General features: G+C 42.2%; 1 protein-coding gene across 1 annotated transcript in view; it reads right to left on the bottom strand.

Moving 5' to 3' along the window:
* The window catches only part of LOC126267142 (uncharacterized), an 80,301-nt gene that overhangs the window by 15,021 nt on the left and 40,438 nt on the right, over positions 1–24,842 (bottom strand). The window contains exon 5 of the mRNA XM_049972070.1: positions 17,482–17,600. Within this exon, the coding sequence (XP_049828027.1) occupies positions 17,482–17,600 (119 nt within the window). The remainder of the gene's footprint in view (positions 1–17,481; positions 17,601–24,842) is intronic.

Genomic DNA, 24,842 nt, shown 5'->3' with positions numbered 1-24,842 from the left:
CTACTCCAAATTTTTCTTTTGTTTCCTTTACTGCTTGCTCAATATACAGATTGAATAACACTGGGGATAGACTACAACCCTGCCTCACTCCCTTCCCAACTACTGCTTCCCTTTCATACCCCTCGACTCTAATAACTGCCATCTGCTTTCTGTACAAATTGTAAATAGCCTTTCGCTCTATTTTACCCCTGCCACCTTTAGAATTTGAAAGAGAGTATTCCAATCAACATTGTCAAAAGCTTTCTCCAAGTCTACAAATGCTAGAAACGTAGGTTTGCCTTTCCTTAATGTTTCTTCTAAGGTAAGTCGTAGTGTCAGTATGGCCTCACGTGTTCCAGCATTTCTACGGACTCCAAACTGATCTTTCCCGAGGTCGGCTTCTACCCGTTTTTCCATTCGTCTGTAAAGAATTCGCGTTAGTATTTTGCAGCTGTGACTTATTAAACTGATAGTTCGGTAATTTTCAGATCTGTCAATACCTGCTGTCTTTGGGATTGGAATTATTATATTCTTCTTGAAGTCTGAGGGTATTTCCCCTGTCTCATACATCTTGCTCACCAGATGTTAGAGTTTGTCAGGGCTGGCTCTCACAAGGCTCTCAGTAGTTCTAATGGAATGTTGTCTACTCCGGGGGCCTTGTTTCGACTCAGGTCTTTCAGTGCTCTGTCAAACTCTTCACGCAGTATCGTATCTCCCATTTCGTCTTCATCTACATCCTCTTCTATATCCATAATATTGTCCTCAAGTACATCGCCCTTGTATAAACCTTCTATATACTCCTTCCACCTTTCTGCCTTCCCTTCTTTGCTTAGAACTGGGTTTCCATCTGAGCTCTTGATATTCATACACGTGGTTCTCTTCTCTCCAAAGGTCTCTTTAATTTTCCTGTAGGCAGTATCTATCTTACCCCTAGTGAGATAAGCTTCTACATCCTTACATTTGTCCTCTAGCCATCCCTGTTTAGCCATTTTGCACTTCCTGTCGATCTCATTTTTGAGACGTTTGTATTCCTTTTTGCCTGCTTCATTTACTGCATTTTTATATTTTCTCCTTTCATCAATTAAATTCAATATTTCTTCTGTTACCCAAGGATTTCTAGCAGCCCTCGTCTTTGTACCTACTTTATCCTCTGCTGCCTTCACTACTACATCCCTCAGAGCTACCCATTCTTCTTCTACTGTATTTCTTTCCCCTATTCCTGTCAATTGTTCCTTTATGCTCTCTCTGAAACTCTGTACAACCTCTGGTTCTTTCAGTTTATCCAGGTCCCATCTCCTTAATTTCCCACATTTTTGCAGTTTCTTCAGTTTTAATCTACAGGTCATAACCAATAGATTGTGGTCAGAGTCCACATCTGCCCCTGGAAATGTCTTACAACTTAAAACCTGGTTCCTAAATCTCTGTCTTACCATTATATAATCTATCTGATACCTTTTAGTATCTCCAGGATTCTTCCACGTATACAACCTTCTTTCATGATTCTTAAACCAAGTGTTAGCTATGATTAAGTTGTGCTCTGTGCAAAATTCTACTAGGCGGCTTCCTCTTTCATTTCTTAGCCGCAATCCATATTCACCTACTATGTTTCCTTCTCTCCCTTTTCCTACACTCGAATTCCAGTCACCCATTACTATTAAATTTTCGTCTCCCTTCACTATCTGAATAATTTCTTTTATTTCATCGTACATTTCTTCAATTTCTTCATCATCTGCAGAGCTAGTTGGCATATAAACTTGTACTACTGTAGTAGGTGTGGGCTTCGTATCTATCTTGGCCACAATAATGCGTTCACTATGCTGTTTGTAGTAGCTTACCCGCATTCCTATTTTCCTATTCATTATTAAACCTACTCCTGCATTACCCCTATTTGATTGTGTGTTTATAACCCTGTAGTCACCTGACCAGAAGTCTTGTTCCTCCTGCCACCGAACCTCACTAATTCCCACGATATCTAACTTTAACCTATCCATTTCCCTTTTTAAATTTTCTAACCTACCTGCCCGATTAAGGGATCTGACATTCCACGCTCCGATCCGTAGAATGCCAGTTTTCTTTCTCCTGATAACGACATCCTCCTGAGTAGTCCCCGCCCGGAGATCCGAATGGGGGACTATTTTACCTCCGGAATATTTTACCCAAGAGGATGCCATCATCATTTAATCATACAGTAAAGCTGCATGTCCTCGGGAAAAATTACGGCTGTAGTTTCCCCTTGCTTTCAGCCGTTCGCAGTACCAGCACAGCAAGGCCGTTTTGGTTCATGTTGCAAGGCCAGATCAGTCAATCATCCAGACTGTTGCCCCTGCAACTACTGAAAAGGCTGCTGCCCCTCTTCAGGAACCACACGTTTGTCTGGCCTCTCAACAGATACCCCTCCGTTGTGGTTGCACCTATGGTACGGCCATCTGTATCGCTGAGGCACGCAAGCCTCCCCACCAACGGCAAGGTCTATGGTTCATGGGGGGGTAAAACATAATACACTCCTGGAAATGGAAAAAAGAACACATTGACACCGGTGTGTCAGACCCACCATACTTGCTCCGGACACTGCGAGAGGGCTGTACAAGCAATGATCACACGCACGGCACAGCGGACACACCAGGAACCGCGGTGTTGGCCGTCGAATGGCGCTAGCTGCGCAGCATTTGTGCACCCCCGCCGTCAGTGTCAGCCAGTTTGCGTGGCATACGGAGCTCCATCGCAGTCTTTAACACTGGTAGCAGGCCGCGACAGCGTGGACGTGAACCGTATGTGCAGTTGACGGACTTTGAGCGAGGGCGTATAGTGGGCATGCGGGAGGCCGGGTGGACGTACAGCCGAATTGCTCAACACGTGGGGCGTGAGGTCTCCACAGTACAAAGATGTTGTCGACAGTGGTCGGCGGAAGGTGCACGTGCCCGTCGACCTGGGACCGGACCGCAGCGACGCACGGATGCACGCCAAGACCGTAGGATCCTACGCAGTGCCGTAGGGGACCGCACCGCCACTTCCCAGCAAATTAGGGACACTGTTGCTCCTGGGGTATCGGCGAGGACCATTCGCAACCGTCTCCATGAAGCTGGGCTACGGTCCCGCACACCGTTAGGCCGTCTTCCGCTCACGCCCCAACATCGTACAGCCCGCCTCCAGTGGTGTCGCGACAGGCGTGAATGGAGGGACGAATGGAGACGTGTCGCCTTCAACGGTGAGAGTCGCTTCTGCCTTGGTGCCAATGATGGTCGTATGCGTGTTTGGCGCCGTGCAGGTGAGCGCCACAATCAGGACTGCATACGACCAAGGCACACAGGGCCAACACCCGGCATCATGGTGGGGGGAGCGATCTCCTACACTGGCCGTACACCTCTGGTGATCGTCGAGGGGACACTGAATAGTACACGGTACATCCAAACCGTCATCGAACCCATCGTTCTACCATTCCTAGACCGGCAAGGGAACTTGCTGTTCCAACAGGACAATACAAGTCCGCATGTATCCCGTGCCACCCAACGTGCTCTAGAAGGTGTAAGTCAACTACCCTGGCCAGCAAGATCTCCGGATCTGTCCCCCATTGAGCATGTTTGGGACTGGATGAAGCGTCGTCTCACGCGGTCTGCACATCCAGCACGAACGCTGGTCCAACTGAGGCGCCAGGTGGAAATGGCGTGGCAAGGCGTTCCACAGGACTACATCCAGCATCTCTACGATCGTCTCCAAGGGGGAATAGCAGCCTGCATTGCTGCGAAAGGTGGATATACACTGTACTAGTGCCGACATTGTGCATGCTCTGTTGCCTGTGTCTATGTGCCTGTTGTTCTGTCAGTGTGATCATGTGATGTATCTGACCCCAGGAATGTGTCAATAAAGTTTCCCCTTCCTGGGACAATGAATTCACGGTGTTCTTATTTCAATTTCCAGGAGTGTAGGTATATAAGACATTAATAAACTAAAGTGTGTACTGGTTGGAAAGAGATGCAGCACTTATAAGTCATATTTAAAAAAAATCTAAGCCGGAAAGGCGACATCATGAATAGTTGTAAATAAGTAAGTTTTTTAAAAATATTATCTTAATTGGTTGTGCGCATATCAAACATCATCATTTGCCTATTGTCTCGCTGCTCACTTTCGCTGCAAATATTCGTTTGCTGTTCGTCGTTTGACGTGATCGTCTTTTTCTGAACATGTCTCGAATCTAGCAAATTTGAAGGCACGTAGCAAATTTTAACGTAACGTTAGCGACAGCCCCCGACGGTGCACAAGTCCCGCCCAATCACCCCCCTCCACACCAATCCATATCCTAAGCTCCGCCCATGGTCTGCCGCATGCTCCAACATCAAAGTTGTTCGTATCACAGATATGCCAGTCATAACAAGGGAGAAAATCAGTAGTTAGTACGAAATACAGTTTTTCTGGTACCATTGTGAAAAGAATGAGAAATATGTTCATTGAATATGCGAGTTGAAAAATCGTCAATAAGAAAGAAAAATAAAAATGGTATCTACACTGTCTTTTTTATTTCATGAGCTTTCATCTGCACTATATCAATAAATCTGATATTTGTTAACTGCAGTGAGCGCAAATTTCCGTCAACTCGCGTAGTGTAAGAAATTCTGTTGGGAAATATTAATTGGTAGTGTCGCCAAGGGTGCTGCCCATTATCTCGATTGTCTAAAGTCAATGTTGTGCATAAACAAGGCAAAGTCGATGTCTTGGTTTGTTTCTGATTACCTCATTAAGACTAAAGAATATAAGAGTGGGATAATGTAGAAATGCGTAATGCAAGCAGTCAGATATTTATACAGTGACATTCTTCATTAATATTTGCCTGTGTAATGGGTGAATTTTTACTTGTGAACTCTTATGACTGCTTGCTTATAGCGGACACGAGATTACTTTGAGTTCTTCTTCAGTGTCTGAGAGCTTTACAGCTGCCCATTGTTAAACACGTGTACATAATTTCGTCAGTGTCATTCCAACACATCTTATTGTACTGTAATGTCTGTTAGATATCAGTTTTGACAGCAGTTGGCCACAACAGTCAAGATTAGGTACCTTGTGTATGATAACTTTATTGAGAGTGCATACCTATGTTTCATTTTGACAGTATTACACAAACTGCTAAGAATTTCTAACAGCACAACACTGCTAGTATGAAGAACCGCGGTAAAACCGGTAAAACAAAAAACGACGAACAAAAACAAGACAGCCACAAGGACTACCAAAGATCATATTGATGCGCTCTTGGTTGGTGTGGAGGGGGGTAAATGGGTGGGGCTTGTGCAGGTGTCCGGGGCTGTCGCTAATGTTTCCTAAATTTTACGGATCGCACGAGTTTCAGATGGGGAAAAATGAGTCCATCAGAGATGTTGTAGCTGATGTTAACAAAGCAGTGAAGTCGGAGAATATATGTCGGTATATCTCCGTTGCTTATAAAGAGAATACTGTGGAATGGCGGTTTATAAACACATGGAGCAGAGAATGTTCAGCACAGACAAAGGTATGGTCAGGAGTGCCCCAGAGAGGTCTGCTGGGAGCACCCTTGTTCTCTCTGTACATACGATGTGTTTCAAAAGTGAGTGTACACACTTTGTAGGTGTAATGTATGCATCAAAAATAAGAGTAAAATATTAAATAAAGTTTTGAGTGAAAATGTTTTATTTCAGAGTTAGGCAGCAGAGTAGGGATCACGACAATCAACACAAAATAAATTTTTGTCAGAAAGCAACGACACGAGGGTGGCCAAAATTCAGTGCAACTTGGTACTGCATATTTACCCCAGAACATGTGCAAACTGATGTGCATGTGGCAGTGACGCGCTCGACGTCTCACCACTATGGGACTTTTTCAGGCTACTTTCAGCTCATCCTGCATAGCTGCACAGCCGTTTTCCGTTCGCTGCTATAGTTGTGCTACATTCTCAGCTGCAACATCATACAGGAGCTTCTTGAGATGGCTCGAAAGTGTAGCGACCATTTTTTCTATCCCGACTTCCATATCTTGCATGAAAGTGGGAATGTTAATTCACCTATAAATTGACTGGTATTGAAGGGTTTTGTTTTATCCCGGCTAGTTCTTAAATTAACCCCAGTGAGTCACTACACGTATTGTCTTCCCAGTTCTGAAGGAAAAAACCATAAGTAAATTAATACTAGTGTTTTCAATAGATTCTCATTCACTTGTTTTAGTTACTAGTCTGCAGTTTATTCTTAGTGAAAATGACGTAACCTGATTATTTATGAACCTAAATCGAAGTAAAGTTCAATATGAATTGTCAGTTTCAAATTAACACGTTATTTTATTTAACAATAATTATTAATAAATCAGTTCATTAACACGATCGCATTCAAAGGGTTCTTTGAATAAGTATCTAATGTGGAATCCCGTCAATATCAAAGGTACTAAACGATTTTCTGTCACTTTCGATAAAAAGATTGTTCCCGTTTAATATCCATAAACTGTCACGAACTAGTCGCGTGAAGTAAACCTTTTACACTATCAGAATACAAAGTTCGAATCTGTCCAAAAATCGTTAATTCCGTAAAATATTTAAATCTTCACACGAAGTGACGTTAAAGTCAGAGAGATTATTAATCACCTCCCTGTTCCTCTAATATGACAAAAGTTCTAATTCTGATCTGAAATTAATGCCCCCAAAAAACAATCTCGTTGCGATTTATTCTTGCGCCCTGGTTTAATAAAGCTCCTATTGTTGCTTTCTAAAGGTGTACATCCTAATTGACTTCGAGCAGACTAGAGGATAGAGACTGGAGCATCATAATTGCATTGTATGTCTATTTATACTTTAGTAAACGCTATCTTTGGTGTTCAATACCTACGTCCTGGACAATAATATTGATTTTCTCATATATACGAATAACTAATAATTTAACCATTTCTATCGTTTTCCCCCCTCGAATGCTTCCAAAATTTATGATTCAAATTCTTTTCTTTTTCTATTTTTTCTGCTATAGATTTCCCTCTATTTGTCTCTTATTTCTATTTCGTAAATTACTACTTGTGAAGGGGCTTGGGACATTTTCTGAATTTATATTTCGAGGGCATGGGAGCTATTTTGGTTTATTAACACCGAGAGGCGTTGTAGGTGTTACAAAAGGTAGATGTGCAAAGATATGACGGGCCAAGCAACCGACCCTGCACGACCTGTCCATGTGTTGGCACAACCAACACTGAGATTCTCTCTGAAATGTGCAGCAACAGCATCGTACATAAACCGTAAGTTGGTTCGGGTAGCGAGAGGACTGCAATAAAACAGATCACCCAATGCATGTTCCAAAAACTGTTGATACACTCTGACTGTCAGACCTTGTGCAATAACATGCAGCACGAGCGACTGATCATCCACTATGCCACACCAAATTTCACTGCAAAACGATATTCATATCCTGATACTGTAGTTACACAAGCATTCTCAAACAATTGAATGAGCTTTTTATGACGGTTCACGATAACCACACAGGTAAAGAAGCTCTCATCCATAAACAGTACCCTACGACCAAACAATGGATCAAGTGCATGGTGCTCGAGCAACCACTGACAGAAATCCTGACGTCTAGAATTGTCTACAGATGTCATCTCCTGTACCTACTGTAGGCGACATGGGTGGAATTGCCATCTCTGGAGCAAATGCAATGGAGTTGATTGAGGAATCCCTACAGTGGTACTTATATGGCGATTACTTGTGGTCGAATCCTCATCCACCATTTCCAGGATTTCCACAATACCCACTCCACCGTGTTGAGACCAGCCTGTCTGCAGTGCACCATGAATGTCATATTCCCTGGAACGGCTGTCCACAGCTGTGAAAGTCTGATGATTTGGTACTCTTCCGTTTGGAAACATTCCATATACCGTCGTCCTGCTGATCATACATTGTCTTCTGCTGCGCCATAAAGAAACTGCAGATCTGCGCATTCACCATTTGAGTACGAAATTGAACTGTGCACAAAGACTGCAATCTATGAACTACCGACAGAATGAATGCACGTAGTACATCTGGTTACCAGAAGCCACAAAACCATTTGAAATGATTAAGATGGATCTCCTTGGTCCATTTAATGAATTAAAGATGGAAACGATTTCGTTTTAATGATTACTGCCACCTCTCATGAGAGGTGAAAATGATTAACATCTTCAATCAGAGAGCAACTATGGCGCCCAAACTGTAGTTGACAACCAGTTCCCCGACTTTGGAGTACCTGAGACATTGTTCAACAATCAAAGGGGACCTTCCTGTCGGACTCAGTGAAACAAATATATCGTTTGCTACGCTTTAAGAAATTGCAAACTAGTCCACTGCATCCAGTCGGAAATGGTAGAATGGAGCGAGTTCATCGTGCTATTATTGGAGTGCTGAGCTGCTGTATTCACTATCACTACAGTCTGTCATTCTTTGTGTGAGCGTACAATTCAAAGGTTCAAGTGATACTGGGATATCCGATTATCATGTAGTCTATGGAAGGAAGATGTCATTGCCAATTGATATGGTTAGACAGATAAACTTCAAGACAGAGAGGCAGTCTGCAATTTTGCAAAGATGCTGAAGAGCTGCAGAGGCATGTGCAGAAAACTAACACCAAAGCTCTGGAATGGCAAGAGGCACTACACTGCAGTACAGGATATGGGGGCAGGTAATGCGGTCTAGCCCTTATACACTGAAGAGTAAAACAAGGACGTTTGTAATGAGATACAAATAAATTTATCAAGTGGTAGAGACATCGCCAATCACCATCAAAGTTCATTTGCCAGTGACAACAGCAATAGTTCATTTCAGATACTTTGAACATTTCAAGACATGCCAGGTGCATTGCCACAAGAATTAATCATGGAGAAAGAGAAAAGGCTGAGAAGTAAGACGAAAGCCGAGTGCAAAGATGTTGCATGATTCGTACAAGAAATACATCATGGATTGAGACCAAAAGAATAGAGAATAGTTGTGTTTTCCGCAATATGTTGTGTTCAGATACTGGAATAACGTAGCATTAAGATAAGGAAGGTGTGTTTGTCAGTGACCAACTTGGTTTTATGCAAAATGTACAAAATTAGTTCGTTTGTCACTGTTTTTGTTATTATATATAAGACTTATGTATAGCGTATGTTTAAGAAGTTTATCAGGTTACTCCATTTCTTTCGAATGGGGGTCAGCGAATAATGATGGCTCCTGTTCCCAGGTTTCTGTGTGCCATGCTGCACCTGTTTACCCAAGACAGAAGGAGGGACGGCTGTGGGATCACTATTTACAGTGGAGTGCTCTTCAATAAACAAGAAGATGTGGTTCTCACCAGTCGTCAATGGAATATGATGCTAGATTTCAGTTCATGGAAAATGTGAAACCAAGTAAGGAGAGTGGAAGAGGTGTTTGCAGGGTTGCAAAAAGAAGTAGAGAGTAAGACATAGCGAATGAAGAACAAGGAGAGTATGACAGACTGCAATAATTGTACATCATTTATGGGGGCAGATGCAAGAAGCAGCAGCGATGCAAGAGGAGTAGGTTGGATGCTGGCCAGTGAAATCCGTAGGAGTGCTTCCAGGACACGATCTGAAATATTTCAACAACATCCAGAAGCCAGATCTAATCCTCTGCCTCAACCAACTCATAGCTAACCAAGAAGGACGTATTCAGAGGAACAGATGTGTCAACACATTTAGCAGTAACAGTAAAGCAGCGTGATATGGTAGTGACCTTGAGTGTCACCATAGCAGGCCCATGCAGCTCTGACGCTGTTCTGTGCAGCCTTCTTCTGAGGCAGAGAGTCGTCCACCCAAGTGAGCACCCGGTAGTTCAGATCTCAGGAGCCTGGTTCACTAATCATGCACAAAGCAAAGAGGTTGGAAGTATGAAATGTAAAAGTTATGTACAAATACATACAAGTAGTGTTAAGAACTGTGGTACATAGTACTTAAGATGTAAACATTATTGAGCTCGACTAGTGACTCTTCATAGACTCTTAAGAAATTTAAGTCATACAAGGAGTGATGCAGAGGTGGAATGACTAACTTCAATTAATGAAGGTTCTTGGGCAGAGACACTGCAGTTGTGGTTCATGTGTGTTAATGAAATTTAGTACTTTATCTATGTTCAGCAATTGTAGGCATATTTTTAAAAAATCAGCGACTATTTGTACAAAAGAAATTTTATTTCTAAATGGGCTCCAGGCAACTAGTCCCCTTCAGAAGATTTCAATTATCTCATAATTAGTGGGCATCAAAAATAGATAGGGTTATGCAACATAGTATCATAGCCATGTATAAACATTAAGGGCACCAAACAATAGGAACTCTTGCATGTCTCCACGAGTTTTTTGATGTCCTTATATCTTATTTGTCCATAACTACAACAATATTTTGTATAACCTCCTTATTTTTGACACTTCGTAATTATGAGATAATTCTACTGAAGAAGAGCACTAGGTGCCTGAAACTGGTAAAGAAATAAAATTTCTTTTGTGCAGCTAGTTCCTAATTTTTTCAACATAAAAGTTAATGATACTTGTTACCCTTCACATTCGTTTACTTGACCCGCCAGTAACTCACCACTCATGACAACCAGCCGCTCAATCTGAACGCTGTGAAATCATGTGTAAGGACAACTTTGTCGGACTCGTTACGTGAATTTCAAAGCAAGATTGTATCTACGAAATTGTCTATCAACACTACAAAGTTATGGTCATACGTGAAATTGCTGAACGCAGCAAAGTCATCTATACATCTGATCATGATGACATTTACATGGAAGATGCTGGGACAAAGGATTAAATACTAAAGTCTGTCTTCAGAAATTGCTTCGCCGAAATGGTACACATGTAACGCCGGAAATGCATATCCTCCTATTTCCATCTATTGTACTATAAATTCTTTTCCTTTGTTTGTTACCTGAAGATATGACATTTGTGTGTCTTTATATATTGTAATTGTTTTACTATTTGTACATATATATTTATACATTTATGTAGATTTACAATTGATTTGTTTTGTAAATATTATTTTGTATTTTTACGCTGGGTCTGGCCTAGGGAAAATATGCTATCGAACGATTACATCGATAGGTCGTGTGGAGAACCAAAGTGTTTAGGATCTTTGGTAGTGTTAACTCTGCCGCATGGAGCGCGGGCAGAAAGAGTCTGGCTGGGATAGAGCGGTGGTGCAGGTGTGTTGTGTGACTCTCTCGCGAGTTGCCGCGCTTTCGGGGTTTGGCAGCATGTAATTGCACTCGACTTGCTATGGTAGTTTCTGACACGGTGTCGCGGACAGGAAGCATTAGCTGGCGCACATCAAGAGCCCATTTCGCCTGGTGGTCGTGTCGAGAAGAAGGCGCGCCAACATCCAGCTTCTGCAACAGCAACAGCCGACAATGAGTGACTGTCGCCACCTCCTCGACCGACGACTTCAAACCTTCAATCAACCAACAAGGAAGACTGGAAGCACGTAAAGTTTTAGAGCTGTATGGCAGACCTCAGCTTTTCAAACGGTTCAAATCACAAAATTAGCGCAACGTAGCATGAACCTTTGTTGCTCATTGTCCCAATTGTATTACCAATCAGGGTCCCTTCCTTTTCCGGAATGAAACCGAGTGTCGTTGAAATTCAAACGTCAGCATTAATTTCACTGCTTTAATTTCAAAGTTCAGTTAAAGTATTCATAGCTGGCTACAATATTTAGATTACACAAGCACAAATTAAGAGTGCGAGTTTTGTTACCATATTTGAGCTTACCTGTGACTGCAGCTCAGCTTGGTACGTACTAAATTTTACTATTGTTAATTGTTCAGAATCATTTAATTCAAGTTCAAAGTTAAATCTCTTATTTCTAAATTGCGTAGATTCAAGTAGCTTTTGAAATAATTGTTGAGGTAGCCCAAGACTAATCTTATTTTATCGGATTTCGTAGTGCTTCAGAAACAAAGTTCACTATTAATTTCAGTCACTAAATTAACTTTCAATTTTCCGGTTTTATTAATTCTTTTGCTAAATTAAGTCAGAGTGTAGTGAAATTTATTACTTCTGACAAACACACACAACACGTGTCAACCTTCAGTTGCCACGTTTTTAGTGCTAATTATATGTGATTTAATCTTTCATTTTCAGTTATTATAGTAGTTGTCCATAGGACTGGCGACCGTAATTTTCCCCAAATCTCAAATATCTAATTAACGCCAATTAATTGTTAGTGTAACGACCGCACATTTACTTTCTTTATTAATTTTCCCCTTTTCTCAAAATTAATTTCCACTAATTTCATTTGCACTTTTCCTTTAATTTAGATGTAACCTTTTCCTCCCTCTTTACCGACAAATTAACTTCGGTGACATTTTCCCAAATTTCCATTAGGTGCACGCGGTTTAATTTTTTACTGTCATTAAGTTCGATAAGTGAGGGGGAGGTTACACACATTTCCTATCGCCGCAAACAAGACGACAAACAAGCAAATAAGCAAGCACCGGACTGAAAATCAGCTCAAGATGTCCACCAGAGGAAGGACCACTGGACATAAAGGGGTGTGTGTTAAATTCTTTATCGAATGCCTGAAACAAAAGGACCAGCTTCTAGAAACAGATTATACTATCCAGAAAAAAGTCAGTAGCATTTATGGCTAAAAAGGTTTCTCTGCCCATTAACTTATCAATTCATTGCACCAAGACCCCCAAATTTTGTTCACAAACGACCCAAGCTGACCCACTCACAACACTTCAGGGACTGAGAAACTTTCACAGTCAACACAAAAAGTTGCAATAATACACGGATCGTACTGCGTTATTTTGCTTTTCGTGTATAGTAGCGTCAGACGTCAGAGGGGCATAACGCCCAGAGCAGATTCTACCACCTTAAAGACCACAGAGTCTGCACTCAGACTCACATGACTCACAAGTGCAAATAAGCAATAAGAAAATCTCCGACCCAGCCGGGAATCGATCCCGAGCCCTTAGGATTGACATTCTGTCGCGTTGACCACTCAGCTACCAGGCGTACATCCTTGATAGGTAATTTAGCATATTAGAGTGCATATCTCCGAAACCATGATATATAAAAACTGTATTCCATGTAAAAGTTGAAACATAATTAACGTTCTTCAAAACTGTATCTCCAACTTTCGTAGTCACCTGAAATTTTCCAAAATACTCGAGCACTACTACTCAGTTTAAAAAAATGGAAATTCTTGTTACAGGATCACTTAAAGAAGCCTGTAGCCCAGCATCCATCCATGTGTAATAAGGCTGGTTTCAGAAATTGTTGGAAAGTAACTTTTACACAATATACTGTTAGGGTATTTTCAACACTCCTAATTGAAACATATAATGTTCATTACTATTCAAGTTACACGTTTTACTTATTTAGTTGTAATTTTAATTTTTTATTTTACGTTTTTTTAGATTGTTGTTGTTGTTGTTGTGGTCTTCAGTCCTGAAACTGGTTTGAAGCAGCTCTCATGCTACTCTACCCTGTGCAAGCTTCTTCATCTCCCAGTACCTACTGCAACCTACATCCTTCTGAATCTGCTTAGTGTAGTCATCTCTTGGTCTCCCTCTACGATTTTTACCCTTCACGCTGCCCTCCAATACTAAATTGGTGATACCTTGATGCCTCAGAACATGTCCTACCAACCGATCCCTTCTTCTGGTCAAGTTGTGCCTCAAACTTCTCTTCTCCCCAATCCGATTCAATACTTCCTCATTAGTTATGTGATCTACCCATCTAATCTTCAGCATTCTTCTGTAGCACCACATTTCGAAAGCTTCTATTCTCTTCTTATCCAAACTACTTATCGTCCATGATTCACTTCCATACATGGCTACACTCCATACAAATACTTTCAGAAATCACTTCCTGACACTTAAATCTATACTCGATGTTAACAAATTTCTCTTCTTCAGAAACGCTTTCCTTGCCATTGCCAGTCTACATTTTATATCCTCTCTACTTCGACCATTTTTTGCTCCCCAAATACCAAAACTCCTTTACTACTTTAAGTGTCTCACTCCCTAATCTAATTCCCTCAGCATCACCCGACTTAATTCAACTACATTCCATTATCCTCGTTTTGCTTTTGTTGATGGGCATCTTATATACTCCTTTCAAGACACTATCCATTCCGTTCAATTGCTCTTCCAAGTCCTTTGCTGTCTCTGACAGAATTACGATGTCATCGGCGAACCTCAAAGTTTTTATTTCTTCTCCATGGACTTTAATACCTACTCCGAATTTTTCTTTTGTTTCCTTCACTGCTTGCTCAATATACAGATTGAATAACATCGGGTATAGACTACAGCCCTGTCTCACTCCCTTCCCAACCACTGCTTCCCTTTTATGTCCCTCGACTCTTATAACTACCATCTGGTTTCTGTACAAATTGTAAATAGCCTTTCGCTCCCTGTATTTTACCGCTGCCACCTTCAGAATTTGAAAGAGAGTATTCCAGTCAACATTGTCAAAAGCTTTCTCTAAGTCTACAAATGCTAGAAACGTAGGTTTGTCTTTCCTTAATCTTTCTTCTAAGATAAGTCGTAGGGTCAGTATTGCCTCACGCGTTCCAGTACTTCTACGGAATCCAAACTGATCTTCCCCGAGGTCGGCTTCTACTAGTTTTTCCATTCGTCTGTAAAGAATTCGCGTTAGTATTTTGCAGCTGTGACTTATTAAACTGATAGTTCGGTAATTTTCACATCTGTCAACACCTGCTTTCTTTCGTATTGGAATTATTATATTCTTCTTGAAGTCTGAGGGTATTTCGCCTGTCTCATACATCTTGCTCACCAGATGGTAGAGTTTTATCAAGACTGGCTCTCCCAAGGCCGTCGTTAGTTCCAGTTGAATGTTGTCTACTCCGGGGGCCTTGTTACGACTCAGGTCTTTCAGTGCTCTATCAAACTCTTCACGCAGTATCGTATCTCCCATTTTATCTTCATCTACATCCTCTTCCATTTCCATAATACTGCCCTCAAATACATCGCCCTTGTATAGACCCTCTATATACTCTTTCCACCTTTCTGCTTTCCCTTCTTTGCTTAGAACAGGGTTTCCATCTGAGCTCTTGATGTTCATACAAGTGGTTCTCTTATCTCCAAAGGTCTCTTTAATTTTCCTGTAGGCAGTATCTATCTTACCCCTAGTGAGATAAGCCTCTACATCCTTACATTTGTCCTCTAGCCATGCCTGCTTAGCCATTTTGCACTTCCTGTCGATCTCATTTTTGAGACGTCTGTATTCCTTTTTGCCTGCTTCATTTACTGCATTTTTATATTTTCTCCTTTCATCAATTAAATTCAATATTTCTTCTGTTACCCAAGGATTTCTAGCAGCCCTCGTCTTTTTACCTACTTGACCCCCTTCTGCCTTCACTACTTCATCCCTCAAAGCTACCCATTCTTCTTCTATTGTATTTCTTTCCCCCATTCCTGTCAATTGCTCCCTTATGCGCTCCTTGAAACTCCGTACAACCTCTGATTTATCCAGGCCCCATCTCCTTAAATTCCCACCTTTTTGCAGTTTCTTCAGTTTTAATCTACAGGTCATAACCAACAGATTGTGGTCAGAGTCCACATCTGCCCCTGGAAATGTCTTACAATTTAAAACCTGGTTCCTAAATCTCTGTCGTACTATTATATAATCTATCTGAAACCTGTCAGTATGTCCAGGCTTCTTCCATGTATACAGCCTTCTTTTATGATTCTTGAACCAAGTGTTACCTATGATTAAGTTGTGCTCTTGCAAAATTCTACCAGGCGGCTTCCTCTTTCATTTCTTTGCCCCAGTCCATATTCACCTACTACGTTTCCTTCTCTCCCTTTTCCTACTACCGAATTCCAGTCACCCATGAGTATTAAATTTTCATCTCCCTTCACAATCTGAATAATTTCTTTTATTTGATCATACATTTCTTCAATTTCTTCGTCATCTGCAGAGCTAGTTGGCATATAAACTTGTACTACTGTGGTAGGTGTGGGCTTCGTATCTATCTTGGCCACAATAATGCGTTCACTAAGTTGTTTGTAGTAGCTTACCCGCATTCCTATTTTTTTTATTCATTATTAAACCTACTCCTGCATTACCCCTATTTGATTTTGTGTTTATAACCCTGTATTCACCTGACCAAAAGCCTTGTTCCTCCTGCCACCGAACTTCACTAATTCCCACTATATCTAACTTTAACCTATCCATTCCCCTTTTTAAATTTTCTAACCTACCTGCCCGATTAAGGGATCTGACATTCCACGCTCCGGTCCATAGAACGCCAGTTTTCTTTCTCTTGATAACGACATCCTCTTGAGTAGTCCCCGCCCGGAGATCCGAATGGGGGACTATTTTACCTCCGGAATATTTTACCCAAGAGGATGCCATCATCATTTAATCATGCAGTAAAGCTGCATGCCTTCGGGAAAAAGTAAGGCTGTAGTTTCCCCTTGCTTTCAGCCGTTCGCAGTACCAGCACAGCAAGGCTGTTTTGGTTATTGTTACAAGGCCAGATCAGTCAATCATCCAGACTGTTGTCCCTGCAACTACTGAAAAGACTGCTGCCCCTCTTCAGGAACCACACGTTTGTCTGGCCTCTCAACAGATACCCCTCCGTTGTGGTTGCACCTACGGTACGGCTTTCTGTATCGCTGAGGCGCGCAAGCCTCCCCACCAACGGCAAGGTCCATGGTTCATATTCGTTTCATATTCGTGAATTTCATTAAGTGAAAATAAAAAATATCTCATTCTTATTAAAAATGATTACAATAATGATTATCTGTAAATAAATGCTTAAAACAATGTTTTTCTACACCATGCACATAAAATCGACGACATTTCTTCACGTAATAAACACGGTGGACAGCACAACACAAAATAAAATTCACCGCAATTCGCAAATTGTGCCAGACGATTCTTTAAATATATTGATTTTTTATGTGCAAAATTACTTTATGGTGTACGTTTTGCCCCTTTGTGTAGCGTAGTGTTGTGTAGTGTTTTGTAGTGATGTGTAGTGTAGTGTTGTTTAGTAGTGTGGTCCAGAATAGAGTAACAGACCAGTAGCATGTGCCTTCGAGATTCCAGATGAACAGATATCAGTGTGCCACATGAGCAAATGGTAATACGTAGATTTACTTTTGTTATTATTTTTCTTTACACAGATATTCTATGTAGAATTTTTTCCCTCGTAAACAACATACTGTTTTGTCACTAATTACAAATTTGAAACTGTTTTAAACTATTATGTGCCACTTTCATGCAAATTCGTGTGCAAGTTTTGGCCTGTTCTTTTATGTAGATAACAGACTAGAAGAAAATAGCTAATAAAATAAAAAGTAAAATCGTGAAATATAGTATTCTCTTAAATAAATATGTAGTCAAGATGCCAGGGCTTGTATGTAGGATCTGAAACGAAGATTCCTAAATCTACTGACGATATTGTAAGAAAAATACGAAAAAAAGATACGTGCAAATTTCTTGTAGTTTTCTCAGTACTCGTACACATAACACAGCTCAAAGGAGGACAAACAAAGACACTTACCAGGTATTTGAATGCGAGGGGAATGAGCAGTCGCGAGACGTGCGTCACTCCAGATGAAAGCAGCTGTGCATTGTCTCTCCAGTAGTTGGAGAGCTCTTCCAGGACGACCGTCTGGAATTCTGGGTAAGAAAACAGAACAGATACTAGTGAACAATCACATGCGCGAGATGTCTGTAGAAGCACAACATTCAACCTCGACGTTCACCAGCTCACAGACTGTATGAAAGTAGAATCAACGTTTAGAAACTACACCGAAGCGCCAGAGACTGCTGTAGGCATATGTATTCGAATACAGAGATGTGTAAACATTCAGAATTCGGCGCAGCTGTCGGCAACGCCTATAAAAGACAGCAAGTTCTCGCGCAGTTGTTAGATCAGTTACGGTTGCTACAATTGTAGGTTATCAAGATTTGAGTGAGTTTGGACGTCACGCTATGGTCGACGCACGAGCGATGGGAGACAGCATGTCCGAGGTACACATCAAATCTCCGACTCCAATGAGACCGGAAAAAGATTCTGTAAAAACGGGATCAGCGACGACTGAAGACAATCGTTCAACGTGACAAAAGTGCAATTCTTCCGCAAATTGTTGAAGATATCAATGCTGTGACATTAACAAGTTTCAGCATGCGAACCATTCAACGAAACATCATCCACATGGGCTTTCGCAGCTGAAGGCCCACTCGTATACCCTTGATGACTGCACAACATAAGACTTTATGCCTCGGCTGGGCCAGTCAACACCTACATTGGATGGCTGATGACTGACAACATGTTGGCTGTTTGGACGAGTTTTGTTCCAAATTGCATCGAGCGGATTGAGGTGTACGGATATTGAGTCAGCCTCATGGATCCATGGACTCTGCATGTCAACATGGGACTGTTCGAGCTCTGCAGTGGTGTGGGGCGTGTGCAGTTAGAGTGGTTGACTCTGACAGATGACACGTACGTAAATGTCCTGTCTGATCAATGCATCCATTCATGTCCATCGAGCATTCCAAAGGACCCGGGCAATTTCAGCAGGACAATGCGACACTCCACACGACGCGACTAACTACAGAATGGCATAGGAACACTCTTCGGAGTTTAAACACGTACGCTAGCCACCAGACTACCCATACATGAACATTACTGAGCATATCTGGGATGCCTTGCAACGTGCTGTTTAGAAGAGATCTCCATCCCCTTGTACTCTTACTGATTTATGGACAGCTCTGCAGGATTCATGGTGAAAATTCCCTCCAGCACTATTTCAGACTTTAGTCGAGTCCATGTCACGTTGTGTGGCAGTTCTGTGTGCTCGTGTGGGCCCTAAACGATACTAGTCAGGTGTACCAGATTCTTTGGTTCTTCAGCACAGATTAATATACAATGGCTACAATTAGACGATGGACACCTTTATCGGGCGTTATCAAATTCACGCTTCATTATTTGTATGCCTGCTCGATATGCTGACCGAACCTTATGTGAACGTACTTATGAACAGAAAAAAATTTAAATAACGTTCATTCTTAGAGATGCAGAGTTGTGTGAGCGCTACAGCAAATATTCAGATCGCAAGAGAGCAAGCCCAGTAGAGGTGCACGTGGAGTTTATTGTTGTGTTTCTGACTTTGTGGAAGGACGAATAATCGGCATGAGGGACCTGAGAATATCACAACGACAGACCGCTCACACAGCCACCTGCAGCGGAATGACTTAAGAACGTGTGGTGGCGAGATGGATTCTGGCGAAGAGTGTGGCTAGGAGACCACTGACCGTCGGGAACAGGTAAGTTGAAGCTGGGCTGACATCTGGAGTGTGTCGTTCACCACCGGTACCACACCACAGACAATGGAGACCGGCATGGTGCATGGCCAGACTGAAATGGCACACTGAGTGGCGTATGTGGCGATTAGAAAAAAAAAAAAAAAAAAAAAAAAAAATGTTCAAATGGCTCTGAGCACTATGCGACTTAACACCTGTGGTCATCAGTCGCCTAGAACTTAGAACTAATTAAACCTAACTAACCTAAGGACATCACACATATCCATGCCCGAGGCAGGATTCGAACCTGCGACCGTAGAAGTCGCGCGGGTCCGGACTGAGCGCCTAGAACCGCGAGACCGCCGCGGCCGGCTGGCGATTCGAGTCGGTTCTGTTTGTAGCTGACTGGTCGGCGCTGTTTTGTCTGTAGACGACATGCTGACCACTCTCAGAGAGCAGTGATTCTCTATTCGCACATCTCTCCAGCTCGAGGAGTAATGGTTTAGCGAGCTGTCAGATATGTCAGCAGGACTGACTTTGGGTATGTTGAAGGAAGGCTGAATGCTCTCCAGGATATGGCAAAAATCTTAATCTCTTTTGTAATGCACTGAGGTGACAAAAATCATAGGACAGCGATACACACACACATACAGATGGCGCTAGTATCGCGCCAGTCGTTGTGGCCGAGCGGTTCTAGGCGCCTCAGTCTGGAACCGCGCGACCGCTACGGTCGCAGGTTCAAATCCTGCCTCGGGCATGGATGTGTGTGATGTCCTTAAGTTAGTTAGGTTTAAGTAGTTCTGCGTTCTAAGGGACTGATGACCTCAGATGTTAAGTCCTATAGTTTGAACCATCTGAGCTTGTATCGCATACACAGGGTATAAAAGAGCAGTCCATTGGCAGAGCTGTCAGGTGATTCATGTGGAAAGGTGTTCGCTGCGACTATGGCCGCAGCGTGGGAATTAACAAACTCTGAACGTGGAATGGTAGTTGGAGCTAGAAGCATGGGACATTCACTTGAACAGTCCACGGGTGTACTGCCGGTCCATAGTGTCCAACAGGCACAATATTACGGCGATCAGACATGTCGCCATCGTCAGGTGCGCTGACGAACTGAGCTCCTGAGGGCGGGCAGCCATCTTAAATCCCCTCCCCCAGCTAGACGTTCTCTCCGCCGTCCGCGCCCGCGCGTCTTCGGTCGCTGAGACGGTGGCGTCGGTGTCTGTGGCGGCGTCGGCGTAATAGCCTCGTCTGCTGTGGTCGCCCGTTCGTTTTCTTTGCTGAGCGTCTTTTTAATTAGACTCAATGCTGGTTCCCAAGCCTTTCAGAGGTTACAGCTGCAATCTCGGTTGATGAGTTCGTCCCTGGTACGAATTTCGATAGCCTCTCTAGGCTTTTGCTTTTGGTACAGACCGTCTGGAATGTAGTCGAATTAAATCAGATGATGCTGGGGGAATTAGATTAGGAAATGAGACAGCAAAAGTAGTACATGAGTTTTGCTATTTCGGAAGCAAAATAAATGTTGATGGTCGAAGCAGAGAGGACACAAAATGGAGAATGGCAATGGTAAGGAAACCGTTTCTGAAGAAGAGAAAATTGTCACGATCGAATATGAAGTAAGTGTTAGGAACTCTTCTGAAAGCAGTTGTATGGAGGGTAGTAATGTGAGGCAGTGAAACATGGACGATTAATAGTATAGATAAGAAGAGAATAGAAGCCTTCGAAATGTGGTTCTACAGAAGAATGCTGAAGATTAGATGAGTAGATCACGTTACTAATGAAGTATTGAACTGGAGAGAAGAGGAATCTCTGGCGCAACTTGACTAGACGAAGGGATCGGTTGGTAGGACACGTTCTGAGGCATTAAGGGATGACCAATTTAGTACTGGAGGGAAGCGTGGAGGGTAGAAATCGTAGAGGGAGACCAAGAGATGAATACGCTAAGCAGATTAAGAACGATATAGGCTGTAATAGTTACTTGGAGATGAAGAGGCTTGCTCAGGATAAGGTAGCATCAAACCAGTCTCCGGACTGGAGATCACAACAACAGAGACCAGTTCAAAATTTCTGCTCTGATAGAGTCTTCTACACTAGCTTTACAATAAGATTTTAATAAACTCTTCAATTTCTTGGTAGCTGGGATAAATCTTCTTCTAGATTTTCATGAGTGTTCAAGAATTCGAACTTATGGAGTGGTTCTGGACAATTAACAAGCTGATGAAAATATTTTGCACTGATTTCGAAATTTTCATTCAAGTCTGTGTGCTAGACCGCTAGGCCACGGCGACATTACAACAACAGCTACTCAAAAAAACCCATCATACCCTAACCTCGCACAATCCGCCAAACGCAGTTTCAAAGAAAAGTACTGTGCTGACGCTGTGACCAACGTTGCACTTGCATTTCTGGAAGGGATGACGTCACATCAGACCACGTGCAATCGAAAACAGCCAATGAGTCCCTTTCACAGTTGATCATAGTGTGGCTGATCATCATTTACATCCCTCGACACCTATTTCTAGTAATCGCAGAGAGGGCACTATAAAACCTGTTTTGGTCTGTTTCATTTGCATACCAGCTCCCATTCGAAGGGAAACGGGTAATTTTATTGTGATTAGAGGCCTGCATTCGAAGAGAAATGGTGCAATTTTAGTGTGATTTCAGCTCGCATTCAAAGAGAAACGGCATAATCTTAGGGTGATATTTATAGTGTGCTGTAGCACATTAGCACACGATAACTGGTCATTACCGGTTATAGCTACGTACTTCTCATGTGCTATGCATGTTATAATGTTGACATATTAACAAGGGACATCTTTGACCTGGAACGCTGCGAACCACATGGGATCTAATTTAGAACAACATTCGATCATAAAAAGAAACTAGTGGTCTGTGTCTTTTCGATGGTAAAATTTCAATTCAACCACGAGTGACATTTAAATAGAGGTAAACAAAGTAACAATATACCCGTACCATAGGAGGGACATTTTACGTAATTCAGTGACGTCAGAATATCATCACATATTCAATGAATAGTGCCAAAACTGCTGTGCTTGAAGTGATTATAACAGCGCAAAACACATATCCTGCAGTCCTAATAGTGCTTTATAGATGTGGGATTTTGATGAAGTGGGTAAAACAAATCGGAATAGAATAATGTGCACATCTCACTAAAGCCACGTTTTTACATTCGAAATCACTTTCGCTTACAAGCAGTCCAGTAGATGTAGCAGAGAACCGACTCGTGGCGATAACATATTAGGTCATCTGGTGACAAACAGACCCAAACTATTTGAAACAGTTAATGCAGAACAGGGAATCAGCGATCATAAAGCGGTTACTGCATCGATGATTACAGCCGTAAATAGAAATATTGAAAAAGGTAGGAAGATTTTTCTGTTTAGCAAAAGTGACAAAAAGCACTGACCTGACGGCTCAACACAAAAGTTTTGTCTCAAGTACAGATAGTCTTGAGGATCAGTGGACAAAGTTCAGAACAATCGTACAATATGCGTTAGGTGAGTATGTGCCAAGCAAGATCGTAAGAGATGGAAAAGAGCCACCGTGGTACAACAACCGAGTTAGAAAACTGCTGCGGAAGCAAAGGGAACTTCACAGCAAACATAAACATAGCCAAAGCCTTGCACACAAACAAAAATTACGCGAAGCGAAATGTAGTGTGAAGAGGGCTATGCGAGAGGCGTTCAATGAATTCGAAAATAAAGTTCTATGTACTGACATGGCAGAAAATCCTAAGAAATTTTGGTCTTATGTCAAAGCGATAGGTGGATCAAAACAAAATGTCCAGACACTCTGTGACCAAAATGGTACTGAAACAGAGGATGACACACTAAAGGCCGAAATACTAAATGTCTTTTTCCAAAGCTGTTTCACAGAGGAAGACTGCACTGAAGTTCCTTCTCTAGATTGTCGCACAGATGACAAAATGGTAGATATCGAAATAGACGACAGACGGATAGAGAAACAATTAAAATCGCTCAAAAGAGGAAAGGCCGCTGGACTTGATGGGATACCAGTTCGATTTTACACAGAGTAGGAGAGCGTAGCGTTCCAAAGGATTGGAAAAGGGCACAGGTCATCCCCGTTTTCAAGAAGGGACGTCCAACAGATGTGCAGAACTATAGACTTATATATCTAACGTCGATCAGTTGTAGCATTTTGGAACACGTATTATGTTCGAGTATAATGACTTTTTTGGAGACTAGAAATCTACTCTGTAGGAACCAGCATGGATTTCGAAAAAGACGGTCGTGTGAAACCCAGCTCACGCTATTCGTCCACGAGACTCAGAGGGCCATAGACACGGGTTCACAGGTAGATGCCGTGTTTCTTGACTTCCGCAAGGCCCTTCGATACAGTTCCCCACAGTCGTTTAATGAACAACGTAAGACCATATTGACTATCAGACCAATTGTGTGATTGGATTGAGGAGTTCCTAGATAACAGAACGCAGCATGTCATTCTCAATGGAGGGAAGTCTTCCGAAGTAAGAGTGATTTCCGGTGTGCCGCAGGGGAGTGTCATAGGACCGTTGCTATTTTCAATATACGTAAATGACCTGGTGGATGACATCGGAAGTTCACTGAGGCTTTTTGCAGATGATGCTGTGGTGTATCGAGAGGTTGTAACAATGGAAAATTGTACTGAAATGCAGGAGGATCTGCAGCGCATTGACGCATGGTGCAGGGAATGGCAATTGAATCTCAATGTAGACAAGTGTAATGTACTGCGAATACATAGATAGATAGATCCCTTATCATTTAGCTACAAAATAGCAGGTCAGCAACTGGAAGCAGTTAATTCCATAAATTATCTGGGAGTACGCATTAGGAGTGATTTAAAATGGAATGATCATATAAAGTTGATCGTCGGTAAAGCAGATACCAGACCGAGATTCATTGGAAGAATCCTAAGGAAATGCAATCCGAAAACAAAGGAAGTAGGTTACAGAACACTTGTTCGCCCACTGCTTGAATACTGCTCAGCAGTGTGGGATCCGTACCAGATAGGGTTGATAGAAGCGATAGAGAAGATCCAACGGAGAGCAGCGCGCTTCGTTATAGGATCATTTAGTAATCTCGAAAGCGTTACGGAGATGATAGATAAACTCCAGTGGAAGACTCTGCAGGAGAGACGCTCAGTAGCTCGGTACGGGCTTTTGTTAAAGTTTCGAGAACATTCCTTCACCGAAGAGTCAAGCAGTACATTGCTCCCTCCTACGTATATCTCGTGAAGAGACCATGAGGATAAAATCAGACAGATTAGAGCCCACACAGAGACATACCGACAATCCTTCTTTCCACGAACAATACGAGACTGGACTAGAAGGGAGAACCGATAGAGGTACTCAGGGTACCCTCCGCCACACACCGTCAGGTGGCTTGCGGAGTATGGATGTAGATGTAGATGTACCAAAAACCACAATAATTACATTTTCAGATGATCACGTGAGTATGTAAATGTCATAGCCTGCCTTTCGCCAAGAATTTTGCAACACAGGCGGATAGTTTTGTACAGAAAGGTAATTGTGAATTACATAGCGAAGTCAGATGGTGAAATAACCATCACGTATCTTCACTTGTGGTTTGGCTAGCT

Source organism: Schistocerca gregaria, chromosome 4, assembly GCF_023897955.1.
Source record: "Schistocerca gregaria isolate iqSchGreg1 chromosome 4, iqSchGreg1.2, whole genome shotgun sequence".
NCBI lineage: Eukaryota > Metazoa > Arthropoda > Insecta > Orthoptera > Acrididae > Schistocerca > Schistocerca gregaria.
This window is presented reverse-complemented; position numbering and strand designations above follow the sequence as displayed.